The 18763-nt window shown below is 44.3% G+C and overlaps 1 protein-coding gene across 1 annotated transcript in view; it reads left to right on the top strand.

Moving 5' to 3' along the window:
* glra3 (glycine receptor, alpha 3) overlaps positions 1–18763 on the top strand; it is a 66906-nt gene that overhangs the window by 35527 nt on the left and 12616 nt on the right. The window contains exons 2-6 of the mRNA XM_076293164.1: positions 194–327; positions 2784–2851; positions 9518–9741; positions 10383–10465; positions 13427–13564. Coding sequence (XP_076149279.1) covers positions 194–327; positions 2784–2851; positions 9518–9741; positions 10383–10465; positions 13427–13564 — 647 coding nt within the window. The remainder of the gene's footprint in view (positions 1–193; positions 328–2783; positions 2852–9517; positions 9742–10382; positions 10466–13426; positions 13565–18763) is intronic.

The raw sequence follows: 18763 nt of genomic DNA, 5'->3' as shown, positions 1-18763 counted from the left end.
ACTCGCTCTCCTTCTAAGGCCCTCCAAGAAAGACCTGAATATGTATAATGGTGTCAGATGGCATTAGTCCAGCCATTTCCAATTCTGGCCCGGGTGACTGTCACAGTGAGTTTTCTAAAAATCTGTCTGCACTCTTTTTTCCCTCTCTCCCTCCCTCCCTCTCTTCTCTCTCTTTATCGCTCTCTCTCTCTAGTCTGGTGGCATCGAAGGAACCTGACAGCCCCCGGGGAAGAACAGTTCCCATGACTTCGTCACCCTCTGACTTCTTGGACAAGCTCATGGGACGGACTTCTGGCTATGATGCAAGAATCAGGCCCAACTTTAAAGGTACAGCCTCACACACACACACACACACACTTTAAAGGTACAGCCTCACACACACACACACACACACACACACACACACACACACACACACACACACTTTAAAGGTACAGCCTCACACACATACACACACACACACACACACACACACACACACACACACACACACTTTAAAGGTACAGCCTCATACACATATACACACACACACACACTTTAAAGGTACAGCCTCACACACACACACACACACACTTTAAAGGCACAGCATCTCATACACACACACACACACACACACACACACACACACACACACATACACACACACACTTTAAAGGTACAGCCTCACACATACACACACTTTAAAGGTACAGCTTCACACACACACACACACACACACACACACACACACACACACACACACACACACACACACACACACACACATACACTTTAAAGGTACAGCCTCATACACACTTTAAAGGTACAGCCTCACACACACACACTTTAAAGGTACAGCCTCACACACACACACACACACACACACACACACACACACACACACACACACACACACACACACTTTAAAGGTACAGCCTCTCACACACACACACACACACACTTTAAAGGTACAGCCTCATGCACACACACACTTTAAATGTACAGCCTCACACACACACACTTTAAAGGTACAGCCTCACACACACACACTTGTGTTTCTTTCTCAGTCTCTTTTAATAAAGACTTCTCCTTAGAATTACGTCACCTGACATAAGTGCATGTCACAACATTTGCACAGATGAAATCACACATTTGAATAAGAGTGAGGTATTTTTTGTTGTGTTTTTTTGCTATGCTTATCTGTGGGCTGCAGTGGGTTGGATTGGGCCAGAGCTGGAGAGTTTAAACAGAAAGGGGCACAGACTGTGTTTACTCTTCCTATGGCCAAGCGCTCTCGCCGCTGCCCGCGTTGGGTTGGCAGCTGGGCCGGGTGGCTCCGTGCCCCGTCTCCTGCTACCCCTCTTGGCCAGAGGCGCACCACAACACAACACTGACAGCCAGCCTCCCATATTCAGCCATTCCCTACAAATCCATCGTTTAAAAAATAAGAAGATGGACCTTGGCAGACAGAAAGAGAATGGCAGAACAGAACGATGTTCAGAGACAGCTGGGGATCCTGCGCAAGTCATCTCTCTCTCTCTCGCCAGGGTCCTGGTATGTGGAGGATGCATGAGCAGAGGTCCATATCTATCACTTTTTGGAGCTGAGCAGGGACTCAGGCAGCAGGCAGATAATGAGAAGAGGTGGCTGAAGCGTGAGGTGTGTGTGTGGGGGAGGGGGGTGGATAAAATCAGCCTGTGTGTGTGTGTGTGTGTGTGTGTGTGTGTGAGTGTGTGTGTGTGTGTGAATGCTGATAGACTCAGCCAGTGGCAGGTGAGGGCCAACTGTGCGTTCAGCCGGATCGGCTCTGCCAGCCTGACATCTGCCCCTCAATTTGCAACTCAAACTGCAATATTTTTTTAACCGCCATCCGTAACAAAGCCATTCAATGCATACACAATCTCACAGCAATCACACATTACCAGTCCAAGCCCCTGGAGAGTCTGGGCACACACACAAATGAGTTCATCCTCTGTGGATCTCTAACGGGATCGTTTGTAGAATACATAGAGTGCCAATGTACTGTAGTATGCTTATGGGGTGTTTAACTGTTTTGCTGAGAACCAGCTGAAATAATGTAGTCTTTAAATTAACTCAAAACCAAGATCAAAACAGGGTTTAGAATACTGAAATGTGGAGCACATTTGGTAGTAAATGGTTAAGTAATTAATAATATCATAACAGTTAATTTCAAGATCAGACTATGCTTCTGTTGAAAAAAAAATCTTCAAAACAGCTTAGATCTATTGGTATATGGTAAATGCCAGTGTCAGTTTAAAATAGCCCACTACATAAGTATTCTGACTGTGATCCTCTACCAGAGGATCTCGTAACAATGGAATTCAGAACGCAAGATATGAAAAGCACCAGTGGTTGGATTTTAAGAAAAAAAATATAAAAAAGCATGCCTTCATTCATCTAGCGCTTTTAGCAGCTCAGTGCACATGAGAAGCCTTTGGGGAAGCGTTTTGAAAAAGATGGATTTGCATCTACCCAGAAGCTACAGAGACTTATGAGTCTGTGACTTTGAAAAAAAAAAAAGCTTCAGCTTCAGACATGAGCTTACTCTGTGTGATTCCATGACGCTTCATCAAGTCAACCATAATGTACTGTCAACATAATGCTGCATCAAATGAACCACCAGATGAGTCCTCGCAGTCACAGTGCGCCAAAAGACACTCTGCCATATGTGACTGATTCATGGATCCAAACTGTTCTTTATGAAAGGACATTTTAGAGTTTACCAAATGACTGACAGAACATCAAAAGCTAATCATGATGATTCTTTTTGTCTTTGTGAACAGGTCCTCCGGTGAATGTATCCTGCAACATATTCATCAACAGCTTTGGGTCTATTGCAGAAACAACAATGGTGAGTCAGTCCTAGAGCTTTTTGTTATTGCACCACATAACTGTAACCTTCCACTATGCCTCTATTGTCACTGTAAGCTTTAGGGTAGAAGCCCAAATGGACTCCCTGCTGTAGTGTGTGTGTGTTTGTGTGTGTGTGTGTGTGTGTGTGTGTGTGTGTGTGTGTGTGTCACAGTTTTGGCATGCTTTGAAATGAGTCAGGGGCCATTCTCATGTCACAGCAGACCTGAGGCCAGTGACTTGTGGGCAGTTCCAGAAAGTGGTCATTGTGGTGTGGGGGCACGGTGCGGGCATGCAGAGGATGACAACAGGGACACAAGCATGCCACGTATCCTGAGCGAGCATCCATCACCCCCCCGCCCTCCCCCCAACCACACACACACACACACACACACACACACACACACACACACACACACACACACACACACACACACAGACACACACACACACACGCACACACACACACACACACCCGCAGTCCTGCCCCATGAGCCTCTGGGCGAGCCGTTACATAAGCTTGTTTCTGTTCCCACGACCTGATGAATTAATTAAGCACTATTAAGCTATTACAAGAACTGCTTATCTGAATGACAGTCTAATGGAGGAGGTCTGTAAATTATGTAGCGTTTGCATTAATGAAAGTGTTAAGCTAAGCAATGGGAGCTGAGCACTCCAACCCATTCCTGACGCAAGGGCATTTTTCTGTTGGAGACTATTCCCACCCTATTATTGATGCTAAACTTTTCTAAAAGACAGAGTACACAGGAGAGCTAATCATAGGATAAATGCCAAGCACACACACACACACACACACACACACACACACACACACACACACACACACACACACACACACACACATAAGCAAATGTGCTGCTGGGTCATCTGTGGCAGCCTGCCAGCACAGAGTCTTTCACAGAAACTTCCCTTGTCAAACACACACACACACACACACACACACACACACACACACAGCACGCTTGCTTACTTCCCTTAGCCCTCATCTGAATAAAATATATGCTGAGAGAGAAGACACTCTCACTGAAGTAATTACCTCTGACGAGCCAGTGCTTGCGTGGGCCCCCGCTCCGAGCTCCGAGAGCTCACACTTCATAAATACACCACCGCCAAGCCCCCTCGCAAATCACTCTGCCATTTGCTCGCAGCTGTTACGTTTGCTTTGTGGTCCAAAGTCTCGGCAGATGATGGAGCAAATTCATTCTTTTTTCAAACACTCAAGCCATGTGGTGGAGTGGAATGTGAGGCTGATCTGGGAATCTCAAATGCATCCCAGCGTGGTGTGTGTGGTGGGGAGGATTTGCGTGAGGCGAGTTTGATTTGCCGTTTGGCAAGGCAGTGACGGGGGAACTTTGAGGTGATAATTCAGTTGTACTGAAGCGATAACTCTTCCAGCCCAGTGGAGTTGCGTAGCGGATAATGTATACACAGAGTTTTTTCTTCCCTGTTTCTTTCTCTGAAAAAAAAAGAAAGGTGGTGGAGACAATGATGGAGAGTGGAGATTGGAGTAATAGAGAGGGAGAAAGAGAGGGAGAGGGAGGAGAAGAGACACAGGGAGAAAGAGAGAGGGAGTAGAGGGAGGGATTCTCTTCTGGCCTGCTTCCTCCATATGCCACATCTGGATTACCGTAGCACTTCTTAAAGGCACAGCCCTGCCATCTGGCAGAGGGAGGGAGATAGAAGAGGGGAGGTAGGGAGAGAGAGAGAATGAGATAGAGAGAGAGAGAGAGAGAGAGAGAGAGAGGGTGGGAGAGAGAGAGAGAGAGAGAGGAGAGAGAGAGAGAATGAGATAGAGAGAGAGAGAGAGAGAGGGTGGGAGAGAGAGAGAGAAGAGAGAGAGAGAGAGATGGCAAAGGCTGTGCTGTAATCCCTGAGGCCAGGACAGAGGTAGAGTGGAGCATTAACAGCACATGGCATCATTGAGCATCAGGGTCCAGCCTCAGGTCACTGACTTTGACTGCACTGAAAAAAGCCCGTCACGCTGACAGACACAGAGAGAACAACAGAAAAGGAACATGAAAGAACAGAGAGAGTGAGAAAACAGGGATCTATTGAGACTATCAGGGATAAAGAGAACACACACATATACAGTACACACAGCTAGAGAGAGAGAGAGAGAGAGAGAGAGAGAGAGAGAATTTAACTGACTCTGCAGCCGGTCGATGTCCAATTACACATCAAACACAATTACACAAGTAAAATGGCCAGTTGCTGTTGATGTTCATAGAGCAGCTCTAGCTTCAACTTGATTATGTATTTCTCTTGGCCTGTACTGATGGGAGGCCTCAGAACCCCTGAGCTCACACACACACACACACACACACACACACACACACACACACACACACACACACACACACACACACACACACACACACACACACACACACACACACGACAGCCAGTGGTCAGTATGTCATGCACGCCACAGGAGTTGGCATGATGGCACAGCGAGGTCTGAGAGGGTCAAGCGTATCGCTAGAATAAATGCAGCTCAAATGTGATAGTGCATGTGTGGCTGTGCTGTATGGGAATTACACCACTTAACTTAAAGGTCCACAGCGGGAGCATCATTTCCATCTACCATTTGCCTCGAGTGCTTTTACAGCGCGTCTGCCAGCTATCACTTCCAACAGAAACAGGCTGAGTGGTGTTTTTGCATTCATGTCTGGTTGCTGTGCTGAAATGTATTTGTTCCATTTTTGTCATACATACAAGTCATACATTGAGTCAGTTTCATCCTGTAAGTTCTGAGCTAAGCATGAATGATTAGAAAAGGATACAATGACCAGCAAAACAATAGTATACAGAATACCACTGGATGTAATGTATTACAATCGTGTATTAAACTTGTTATAGGCACTAATTTGAATCAACAATGCACACTACGTATGACTATCATGCTGCAGAAACCACCAATATTGCTACTCTATTGATGTCCCAGAGGTCAATGAAGCAGACAAAAATCACTTAAGACAAATTAATGTACTGAAATCTTCCTTGTCTATGTACTAACCCACCAGTGCTTGTGTGTATGTAAAGCGTAAACCACCATTCAGTTCAACTGCAGCAGGTTGCATCTTTAGGACAACAAAGGAGTCAAATCACACACAAAGGAGTCAAATCACATAGTCATTTGTCTATGATCAGTAAACAGGGAGCATGTTTATTGTGCATCTTAACAAAATGTACTGCATTGTTCAAACCCTAATGGTTAAGGTTTATCCATTAAAGAAATGTGCCTGAAGCCAATCTCTCAACTAGTCCTCCTGTTCCTGATTCATCTTACTCGGCTCATGCTGATTATGTAATACGTGACAGGACTCCCGCAGTGACCCCAATACCAAGTTTTTCTTTTTGAAGACTCCCATCACCATGGGAAAGTCTCTCAAAACAGTCATGCTAGCCAGTCATGTTGACAGATGGCCAGGCACAGGGACCCCAGGAGGACTGAAGCACAACTCACAACACCCCATAGGTCATGTGTACTCATGTACGTACTCAACAAGAAGGAAAAGACTTGTGTTATCGGAGTCGCAAAAACATAGAAAGCCACTCAAGGTACAAGTGGAGCATGACAGGCGGTCACGGACTCATCAAGCGTGAAAAAAAAAGTTCTACATGTGGCGACCAAGAGGGGGATGGGCAGAAAGAGGGATACAGATGAGACACTTTTTTTCCCCTCGGGATGAATAAAGAATATCTATCTATCTATCTATCTATCTATCTATCTATCTATCTATCTATCTAACACCAGAAGAGCAGATAAGAGTTATGTTGTGTGGTTCGGAAATAATGTCTTCTAATCTAAAGTACAAAACACTGATGAGTAATCTTTCTTTCTCTCTCTCTTTATGTCTCTCTGTTTATCTTTTCCTCACTCTTATTCCCTCTCTCTCTCTTTCTCTCTCTCTCATGTGTGTGCTCACTCCGCATCTAATTTTAAGTCAGGGTGAGAGAGATTCATTCTGACAGGTGCATTGCATGAGTACATACAGTATATACATATTTACTGTGTTGTATCACAGAGCGATTCTGCCGTAGTTTTAGCATGCTTTGCACACTGTGGCCATCTGTCTATATGGAGGCATGTATGACCTCATGAGAGGATGCATGTATGGAGGCTTGATTCATCGATGGGACCGGTCCTTCCGGGGATCCGTCATGCAAGAGGATCTGCACTGCTTGAGCATGCAATAGCACGCAAGAGATTGCCTAGGAGACCTCGGGAGCTCCGGTCTGCCCCTCGGAGGCTGGCGGTGTTGCCTGGCGGAAAATGGCAGAAAAGCTGAATCGCATAGATCGCACAAAAGAGCACAACAGGAGGGGATATGTTGAAAGTAACATTCTAAATAAAAGCATCTGATCATTTCCCTCTCCTGATCATTTTTTATTTGATGTCCAGATTTTAAAATGGACAGACTACTCAAGACGGGACATGTTGTGTGACTGGAGAAGAAGAGAGAGGGAGAGGTCAGGTGTATAACCGGCTTTGCAGGCAGCTCTGGCTGTGCCCGAGTCTGATGTGGATCGTGTTGGTTGTGCCCGAGTCTGATGTGGATCGTTAGACTTGCGCAGACTTACGCAGAAGTCAAAAGAGGAGACCTAAGGTCTAACAAGAACCAAGGAGCAGGACCGGAGCACACAACGCTTTAAGTGATTTTTATTAGCCTAGTGCAAACCGACTAACGTTTCGACGCCCATGCGTCTTCTTCAGAGTCTTTGGTTCTTGTTAGACCTTGGGTCTCCTCTTTTGTCTGATGTGGATCGTGTTGGCTGTGCCTGAGTCTGATGTGGATCGTGTTGGCTCTTAGCGGGCACAGTGAGAGCAGCCAGAGTTTGTGTCGCTGCCTTAGCTCAGAGTTTGAGAGCCTCCCTTTGCCCTGTGCACCCACCCACGCAGGCAGGCAAACGGCCCCAGCTGACAACGGCGCGTGTCTGACAGGCGCTCTCTCTGACAGCCAGCATCTCTGAGGGGCCGCTCTCGTGGGCCTGTCTTCCAACTGGTGCGCTGCGTCTGCTTCAGAGGTGATATCTGCCTCCCTCCCTCCCTCTCTCTGTCTCTCGCTCCCTCTCTCTCTCTGTCTCTCGCTCCCTCTCTCTCTCTCTCCCACTCTTTCTGTCTCTTTCTTTCGGAGCATGGGCTGTCCCCTCCTGTGTTTCCTGCTGAGTGTCTGCCCTGCACCCTCTCAAGACAGCCCGTCTTTCTAATAAACTCTAATGGAAAATGGCTGAGCTGGACGGATAGTGATGCAGAAGCCACATCCTCACCCAGAGTTTCAGTCAAAAGCCAGGGCCTGCCACCCCCAACCACCCCACTTCAACCCCCCCCCCCCCCCCCCACCCCCACCCCCTCCTTCTCAGGGGCACTGTCATATTTTATTACACCAGCCATGGTCTTCATATCCATCTGAATTATGTCACAGAAACTGATATGAAATGTGTTCAGAGAGATAAATGTTATCTCATCAAAGCATATTTTATTATCTTTTTACTGAGATGTATTAAAATGATCAAGTTCATATTATTATAAATCTATCTGCTGGTTTATTTTTTAACATTCAGGCAAAATATTGAAAAACAACTGATTTAATATTGCATTATGATAATATATCTAATCTTTCTTTTATTAGTTTCCATTTCAATTTCATCCACAATTTAGAAACAACTGCGAGGATAACAAAACATCCCTCCCTTCTTTGATAGCAGTCAACCAGTAGTGTTGAAGAGAGTTAGAGACTCTTTCATACAGCTGTCTTCTTGACTAAACACTTTTGATTGACATGTTATACACATGCCCCAGAGTTGTGCCACCTTTTCATTATATAGCTCATTAGTATCCACTATCCAGTTACCAGTTTGCCAGACCTAGAGTATGTGTTAGCATATCACGCATTCAGGAAACAAAGGAGTGCGCGCACATCACAAGAGTGCAGGTGCTGGACCAAAAAAAGTAACTGAGAAGAAATAATAAAGGTCCGCACACTGATTAAAGCTCCCAAACGTGGATTTATTTGGCACAAGGTTTGGGAGCTTTAATCAGTGTGCGGACCGTTATTATTTACCTTCTCAGCATATCACGCATTACCAGCCCATGCGTACCCATCTCGGTAAAGTAGGGACAGTGGGACTGACACATGATGAGTAGACCAAAGGATGATTGGATTCTGTTGAGGCCATAGATTGGATTAGATCCTCAACCTTAGACCTTCAGCTGTATCCTCTCTATGCACGAATATTTAATATCTGCTATGTGACCATGCAGGGACAATCTCACGCATAGAGTGTTGCAGAGGTCTCTGCCTGTCTGTTCTCTGAATTCCACTCACTGGATTAACTCTAGCAAAGCCATAACTAACACATGTTGGTATACATACTTCATTTCTGTCAATCATGGACAATGTTATGTGTACATTATCTGACCAACTGAGATGTACAATGTTCTTTCAAGGCATTATCAAATGACCATGACTTTTGCCAACATATGCAGGTCATTGATTTCATTTATGTTTCCTCATAGCCACCCTATAATCACAGAGCACCACTGCAAAGAGCAAATAGATCAGATGTATTGATTCCTGTGTCTCTGACATAGATATTGTGATTGAGCTAAGTGGTCGATGTTCCATGTGTTCTTTTTGGGCAGGACTACAGGGTGAACATCTTCCTGCGACAGCAGTGGAACGACCCTCGGCTGGCATACAGTGAGTATCCGGACGACTCCCTGGACCTGGACCCTTCCATGTTGGACTCCATCTGGAAGCCCGACTTGTTCTTCGCCAACGAGAAAGGAGCCCACTTCCACGAAGTCACCACAGACAACAAGCTCCTGAGAATATTCAAGAACGGCAACGTTCTTTACTCCATCAGGTGAGTGGACATTTGCCACTGTGCCACCACTGGTCTCTATTGAACACGTGAAATACAGAACTGTCACACAAGAATGTAATAATTCCACCACTGAGCACAGAATTAACACTGTGGGTATGACAAACTGTCTCATCCATCACCGTAGTCACGTCCCATTCATCTCAAGTATGAAATAACGGCTGGAGAGATGAGGGGTGGGGTAGGGGGAGGGTGGTGTCACTTCATGGTGTAAATCTAAAGGTCCACAGTGCACTTTTCGGGTTGCAGTCAGAGGCTGACTGAGAAATGGAGATTAAAAAGAAGAAGCAGTCGTCTTGATGGAAGGCCACAGCGGTATGACAGGAGTGGATATTTCCCTTGACTGCCCAGCCTGTCTCTCAGGGGAGCCGGTGAGGGGGCAGTGAGAGTGGTGGGGAAACACAATTAAAGCATCCAATCTGCTGCTGTCAGCTAGGCCCTCGTCCGCATCAGCCAATCAGCTCACTGCTAGGCACACAACGCTGTATGCACTGTACGCTTGGTTGTTTACAAAGTGGATTTTCGTGGTATAAACAACTCAAAGTACTCTGTATTGGGCTCATGTTTTTTCTCTCTCACTCTCTCTCTTTCTCTCTCTCTTTCTCTCTCTCTCTCTCTCCCAGATTGACACTTACTCTGTCATGTCCCATGGATCTGAAGAATTTCCCCATGGACGTGCAAACGTGCATTATGCAGCTGGAGAGTTGTGAGTCTCTCGATGTACCTTTGTGATCAGTGCAAGCTTGTTATGTAAGATCTCAATCTGAACACATGACAAAGTTGGCATTTTCATCCCTGAGCACAGTCTCTCTCCCCCACCTCCCCCAATGACTGCAGCCAGGAGCTGTAGTCAGGTCACTCGCTGAAATTTGATCAGATTTTTTGTGGCGTGGGGTTTTACCTGGGTCTGTCAGACCAGATCAGGTCATTGTGCGTGATTTGTTAACCTGAAGACTCAGCTGTGCCCTAGCAACCCCTTAAGTATATGAACATTAATATGTTCTTTTGCCTGAATGCATGCTTCAGGGGGACTGAAAAAAAAATCTGGAAAATCCTTTTTTTTAAGTTGCCTTATAAATCTACTAAGGAGAAGGCATAGAAATGGTGCTATGTGGAGTTTCTTCATTTAAAACATCCAAAAATTACATATCTATTTCAGATACAAAAAAATCCTTGAATTAGGCCCATGACACTTCAAGAAGGTGACCCAGACCCACCCCCTCCACAGTCACTTCGCCACTAACCTATACAAAATGTTAATAAACAATATTGGTCCTCTAACAACAATAAGAGTCCTCTAGTTACGGATATGAATACGCAATATATGATTCATGTTCGGAGCATGTTTAACCTTTGTAATCCTTGTGAAGGTGAACTTAGTGTACATAGTTGCACAGATTCAACCAAAAGACATTAACAGTGAATGGTGTTTTAAACCAAGTTGTGGATGGATTTTAGCAGGAAAGCAACCTCATTCCCATAGATGCTTGATGCTATTCAATACCGCAGTTTTAATGAGCCGTCTCTGAGCTGTGTGCTCTTGTGTCAGGCTTGTGAGGCTACTGAAATAGTCACTCTCGTCCATAAATTCAGCTTTAGGAAGCCATGCTTCTAAGATATATAACTATTCAAGAGTTTGAAACAAACGTTTACAAGTGGTCCCACGGGGGGCATGGAGATAGTAATGCACCATGCGCTATGCGTCTTTCCCAGAGCTCCCGTGGCAGCAGTGCATTCCCCTATCCTTTTACGCCATGTTAAGCTCTACAACTAGACTAGAGGGCCTGATGGCTGGATGGATTGTTCACATGATCACTTGTCATGCCATGCCAAGTGCCTACATTTGCAAGGAAACTCCAGTCTGGCACTAACATGTCACTAATTCATTCAAGGTCTCCCCTGGTGACTGGACTGTGCAGAGCACAGGCTTTTAGTGAAATTCCCTGTCACTCTCTCCCTCCACCCCTCTGGACCTCGAGCATCTGGGATCTGTGTGCCAGATGAGGGATGCTGCACTGGGCACGTGATCATAGTCATTACAAGCATTAGTAAAGAACCACCACAGCACAGAAGAAGGTTGTGATTCTTACGTTAGCTCAGCCAGGATGATTGTCTTTTAAACCAGTGTTTAACTTTGAATCATAGCAGTCTTCTCAGTTCTGTGAGAATAACATAAATTAATTTAAAACATGAATGAAGGTAAAACATGCTATGAGATTGTATATTATGAAATAATGCAATACTTCTCACTGAACATTCTCAGGAACATTTTTTTGTACTAGCTGGATGACTAACTTAATGAATGGCGATGCATACTGTTTCTATGGTCAGAAAAGGAAGAAGCCTAGTCAATGAAGCATTAAAACAAGTCAAATCAAGTCAAGTCAAGTTTATTTATAAAGCACATTTCATACACAGAGGTCATTCAATGTGCTTTACAATAATTGTCATTCATACAAATAACAATATTATATTCAAATAAACCCAGTGGACCTCCATTATGTGGTCTGATATCAACATTGAATGTTAATTATAAAGGAGAGGAAACCTATAATTAAAATATTCTGCAATTTATTTAAACATTTTTACACACCATCTCATTAACGGCACAGTTGTGGCCCTGGGGATATTTTGATGTGTCTGCTTAATGCTTCAAGAAATAATTTGTCTTCATTTGTAAGCCTTGCTCTGGTTTATTATGTGCCACAGTTGGCGAAGCCTCGTGGCGTTGCCATTATGGACAACTGTTCCGAGACAATCTGAAAATGCAATAATGCCCAGCAAAGAGGGAACATTGCACAATAAATGAGCAATGCAATGCTCAAAGTTTGTTAGGACTTACGAATCTCGTTAACACATTAATGCATCTAGGGATGACTGTCTGTAGAGAGGATGGAATACCATTGGATCCAGTGCACAGCTAATGTTTTGCCAGGAGTGATCCCTGTGGGTTGGTAGAAAAGTACACACACACACACACACACACACACACGCACACACACACGCACGCACACACACACACACACACACACACACACACACACAAAAACACATGAAAGGAAGGAAATCCATCCAGGGACTGGAAATAGATAATCTAATGCAGTGGAGCTGCTGTGTTGAGTCATAATGCTCCCGATGACTTGTTTGACTGATCTCCAAATATTTCTCAGACATCTGCCCTTGTGCAGCCCCCAAGCTAGAGAGTTGCATGATGGGAAAAGGGAAACTGGGTGTCAAGACGGTGGACAGCCTGTATTTAAAATGCTCTTCCCCCTCATCTGGGATACATGCCCAACAGATTTTTCATACATCGAATTCCCTTTTAAGGGACTATACTGATGTTTCAGTGACTATATGTATGCACAAAGTAAATTTACATTGCAAAGAAAGTATTCACATTTCAAATAAGAATATTTGCTAACAGTATTAAATTCCATCCATTCAATGTAATGCTATGGTGTTACAGGCAGATATTCTGCAGAATACAAAGGCAGTGTTCCCTCAATCAGGTTGCTTTAGTTGTACCAAATGCATGTAGAATCTCTGCAACATGGTCTTAGTCAAAGGGATGTGCAATTACATTGTTGATGAATAACAATGAGTAAATTCAGTGGCACACAATGGTAACTGATTGTGTTGAAAAAACAAAATGGTTTTGTCTTGGCAGTTGGCTACACGATGAACGACCTGATCTTTGAGTGGCAGGAGAGGGGTCCTGTCCAGGTGGCCGAGGGGCTCACGTTACCCCAGTTCATCCTCAAGGACGAGTCCGATCTCCGCTACTGCACCAAGCATTACAACACAGGTAAAGAGAAACACCACCACCACCGCCACCACCACCACCCCATAATGTCTGTCACTGGAGCTGCAACATCAAAGAAGAAGCTGTAGACACAACTGTAGCGCTGCTATCGCTTCTTGAGTTTGCGTATTTAATTTGTTGTATTTTCTTCCCCACCTGACTCTTCTTCCTGTGTCTCAGTGTTGATAATAGGGCTTTATTGGGGCCTTAGAGTGCTGCAAGGGATCAGGAATTATTTTGATTTTTGTGGTGTGCTTGTAGGTTTCAGAGAGACTGTAAATGTAATGTGCCCTGGCTCTCTTTCAAAGATAGTGTGAGTAGAAAATGTGGTCTTCATTCATGGCCTGGGCCCTTTGAGGGCACGTGCCTTCTCCTTTCCATCGAGCTCACACATGGAGGGGTTTTTGCAACTCTGTTGCATTTTGCAAAGTAGCTGTCTGTCTGTGTTTTGCATTCATGTGTGCGATGTGTGCGCACATGTGTGTGTGTGTGTGTGTGTGTGTGTGTGTGTGTGTGTGTGTGTGTGTGTGTGTGTGTGTGTGTCTGTACTGCAAAGGGAGAGCAAGCTTTTATCATCCTCACACACTGGAAGACCCAACGCCTTGACTTCTTCTGCTTCCAGTGAAGTGAACTGAAGTGTTAGGCAGAGAGTGAATAATGTAGCCATTCACTATGTAGCCCTGCATAATACATGCACTGTCTTGTCCAAATCGCCATCCACTAAGTAAGCCGTAACCTTACAAGAGCTACTCAGGCCTGTGCTGTGTCTCAATTACAGAAAGCAGAGAGGGCTTTCCCCAGGATTGGCCAACTACAATGATAATAAAAAGGGAGTTGTAGACACGAGACACAGAGAGAGAGAGAGAGAGAGAGAGAGAGAGAGAGGAGAAAGACAGAGAGAGAGAGTAGGGGAAGCTACAACTCTACCTCCTCTTGTAATTGAAAAGGCTTGTTCTCTATCAGCTTTCAGCTGCTAAATTATGTATACATTGTTAAGTAATTCCATATTTTATATGTTGTGGGCACTCCCTGACTTGTAAACATGAAAGGTACTTCCATCAGTAGTTCATCAATAAGAGACACTTCACAACTTTTGTACTGAACAAAGTGTATTTGTAGCGGAATAAAACATGGATATGATATTTATGACGATATCATGGATTGTTGAAATTCTTATCCAATGTGATAGTGGCTTATGTTGTCTAAAACTAATCTCTTATAGGTATGGATTCATGATTGCAGACAACTGATACTTTTGACTTTGTTAGACTATTTGAAAACACACAGGGCTGTATTTTGCACACTGGCGCATGGCGTAAAACTCGATTTCCACCCACGCAAAGTTTAATTCGGTATTTTGCACGTTTAATTTTTTTAAACAATGCGCCCAGGGGTGTGGCAATTAACAACCTAGGGAGGGGCCTGGCGCATTGTCTAAAAATCACTATTGTACACCTGGTCAGAAGTCTATGGCGAGTAAATATGTTATTTTAAGAGTGCATTGTCAACAGTCATATTGGCAGGTGCACACACCATCCTTCTATCATTCATGAACGCACACCAGTGCACGTCCATGCAAAACATTACAAATTGCACGATAACAATGGGAAACATAATTAGAATAAAGATATTACGAAATATCATGATGAGTAGTTATTCACCATCATTTGCAAATTGGTAATGACGGTTAAAAGTGATTAGGGGAGAGGAGAGAGACACGTATGGAGCACAGCTGAAGATGCACTGTCACGAGATATACTGTAAGCAACTCCTCTGCAGGATAAATGTTGTTTTGTTCAGTTATTTGAGCAATATTTGGGTAAGTGTTGCTTTTTTCAGCCTATGTTTTCGATGGTAACCCATTGTCAGTCAATAGTGAAAGTAACTGCATATAACTGTCTTGTCGTTGATTGACACCTTGGTGAAGTTAGTTTCACTTTGCCAATGAGTTCAAATAATAGACGAGTGCAAATGCGTGAAGGCTATGCTAGGTTTTAGTAAAGCATGGTTTAGTGGAATGACTATTCCATACAGTCTCGCAAACAGCCTCCTTCAAATGCGCCGTTGAATTCCAAAATACCGATGCATTTATTTGACATATTGCGCTTTGCACCGCTAAAGGGAATGACAGATGTCATTCTCATTGGTTTAAATGATGTTACGCCCCAGACACACCCATATGACTGATTAAAAAACCTAGGAACACCTTGTTGCGCCATGCGCTCAACGTTTGATAACGGAACCCCTCCCAATGTGGACTGGATATCCTACTAAATTTGAATAAGCTTTTGATGAGTGACGATGCGCTTTAGACTGTCATGATAGGGCCCACATTCTGCCTTGATCATTTTTGTACCAAATTGTCGTTCATTGTTTATGACGTTTTTGTGCCTTCAGCATCTAGGCGACACATATGAATTTTATATTTTTGTTTCTGTGTTTGATACTTTGCATCCACAAAAGCTTGTTAAAATGTTTGCCTCATGCAACGACTGCAGAATAGAAAGAATGGCAGATGTGTCATGCAGCAGTGGATGTTTCAGATTATGAAAGTTTGTGAAGGAGCTTGGGACCTAGTGATCATGTTCAAGGTGGCTGTCACAGTTGGAGTACTCCGAGATTGTGCGTAGCCAATTAAACTATTATTTCCCGTGCTTCTGTTTTTCCTGTCCCAAAATACTTTGGCAGAATTTTTTAATGTACGATTCCATAACAAATGGACCATATCTGCCATATCAAAATGGTCAATCTAGGCATCACAGAAGTCTATATTCATCTGTGTGTTTGTTATCGAATGCTCCGTTGGTGATCAGATTACTCATTTATGTGTCTAATGTCTAAACCTGGTCTGCTTACTGAATGGTCTATTCTTAAAGTAGCATTCAAAAGTCATGTAGTGAGTCAAGGTTGATGATGCGAGCTTTCCTTAGTGTTGTTTTACAGTTATATACAGTATATATACAGTTTAAACTACACATTAAACACAGATACTGCATTGCTGTGCTTCTATGGAAATGAACTATTTTTCTCAGATGCTGCTAAAACACAGCCATTTACCTCATTAGGTCTTCGACATGTTCCCTGGAGTGTAACTGTCCGCTATTGCCAATTAGCGCATTTACTCATGCAAACGGTTACAGAAATGTACTGCTCGAAATGGACTTCAGATCTTCCACTACTCGCCCACCCACACCCTCTATATTTAGATCGTGGACCCATTCAGCCCTGTCACTTCCATATTGGTTTGAATGGCTGAACAGGAAGAGAAGTCATGCACAATGAAAAGGCATCCTATTGGGGGAGAGAGAGAGAGAAAGAGCTTGAGTCTGCCTCAGAGCCCTTCTTAGTGCGTCAGAGCTGAGGCGTTTGCTACGACATTTGTGAGAGAGAGAAGAATCATGGGAGAAGCAGAGTGGGCGGCTGGGCCAAGGGCATCTCCTAGCCATGCAGGCGGTCACTCTCAGGGGCCAAGAGAGCGGAAAGGTCCAGACACCCCCACCCCCCGTTTGAACACTGTGTCCATGGGAGACTGCATTTCCATCCTTTAGCATACTGTGGTGGGGGAAAAGGAAGATGTAGACGGTTGGATATGGGTGGAGCAGTTCTGATTGAGCCAGCTCTCCCAGGATGTCCCCTGGTATTGTCTGTGTTACTAATTCCCTATTTGCTATAGAGCATTCTCCTTGAGCTACCACAATCAATAGCAGAATGATGAAGGACCACTGATCTCTGAAAGAGACCAGACTCCAAATAAATGGAGGGGAAATGAGCTCACCTCAGATGACAGCAGAATGCAGCCTTTCAGTTTGGGAAAAAAAGCATCTCATCTTATTGCAATTTTGAAATAGATATTAAAGCAACTTCTCACCGCCTGCTAAATGCAGAGCTTTCTTTGAATAATGCAGCAGGGACTCTAAGCCGGAATGCCAGAAAGGGTTTTATGAAGGCTATTTGAACAAGGAAGATAAACACCCATTGCTGCTTCATTAACATTGATCATAGATATTACAGCGAATAAATAGTCACACACATTTCCGTCATGTCACAAACCCCTGAAATATTTTCTCATGATCTCTTCTTGTTTGTTCCCTCTCCAAACACTCAGCCACTGCCTGCTGACAGTTTGTCTGCTCATGAAGGGGAGCCAAGCAAAGTCCCTGCAGTGCCATTGCAGCCCATGTTTATGGCCACGGCCCTGAGTTTACACTGGGTTAAGTCGGTCTGTTTGTCCTTGCTGGGCTGACAGTGTAACACAGGCAGTAGACTGAGGACACCTGGGACATGGTGCATCTGCTCAAGTAGATGCAGTGTTTAATGCAGTGTTTAATCAATGGCTACAGCTCGAGAACCAAGTGTGTGTGCGTGTGTGTTTGTGTGTGTGTGTGTGTGTGTGTGTGTGTGTGTGCAGTACTTATGTCATGACGCATGGCACACTCCTCTGGAAACACTCCATCTGGTCTGGAGTGGATGATGCCTGGAGCAACTGCTGAACTCAAGGAAAAGCCACAGAGTTGGATAATGAAGAGAGAGCACATATAGGCCTAGGAAAGTGTGTGTGTGTGTGTGTGTGTGTGTACGCATGTGCGCACTCCTGCATCTGTGTGTGCATTCGTTAGTGTGAACATGTCTTATCTGGTCTCTGTCAGTGCTAACCAAAACCCATATATCTGCATCTGCTCAACATATTCTTTAGGACACCGCGTGCATGCTGGAGATGGAGGCTAAACTGGGCACATTTACCGGCTCAGCAGCAGGACAGGTTCCTTAATTTACTTAGTTAGTTAGTTAGTTAGTTATCATTTTCATACAACATACTGTGATTGTGAAAAGCTGTAGTTCTGGAGAGCTTCTTGGAACTAGTGATATTGAAGACAAGACAGTGCTCTTTGGTGGGTGAGGGTCATAAACAGTTCAACAATTACAACAATTCTTAAAAAATCAAAGCAAAAATCTTTTTAAAAAAAACATACTGTTATAGCCTAACAAATCCTTCCCTCCCAATCCCCCTGCCATGCTTCAGCAGCGTGTCGTCTACATAAAGGGATGAGGGGTGCTGTGGGGCCCTGAGATGACCAACAGAGAGCTAAGTCTGCCCGGAGGGGAGGGCAGGAGGCTACGGGGTGCTGACATTTAACAAGATTACAGGGCTTTAGACGCTCTGGGGAGCAAGGTGAACTGCCTGCTCTTGGTCATTTGGATTTT

Source organism: Alosa pseudoharengus, unplaced genomic scaffold, assembly GCF_046254945.1.
Source record: "Alosa pseudoharengus isolate Yale_2024_CS ecotype anadromous, Long Island Sound unplaced genomic scaffold, YU_APseudo_1.1 YU_APseudo_1.1_scf_2, whole genome shotgun sequence".
NCBI lineage: Eukaryota > Metazoa > Chordata > Actinopteri > Clupeiformes > Clupeidae > Alosa > Alosa pseudoharengus.
The sequence above is the reverse complement of the archived record's forward strand: the minus strand, read 5'-3'. Positions and strand labels throughout refer to the sequence as shown.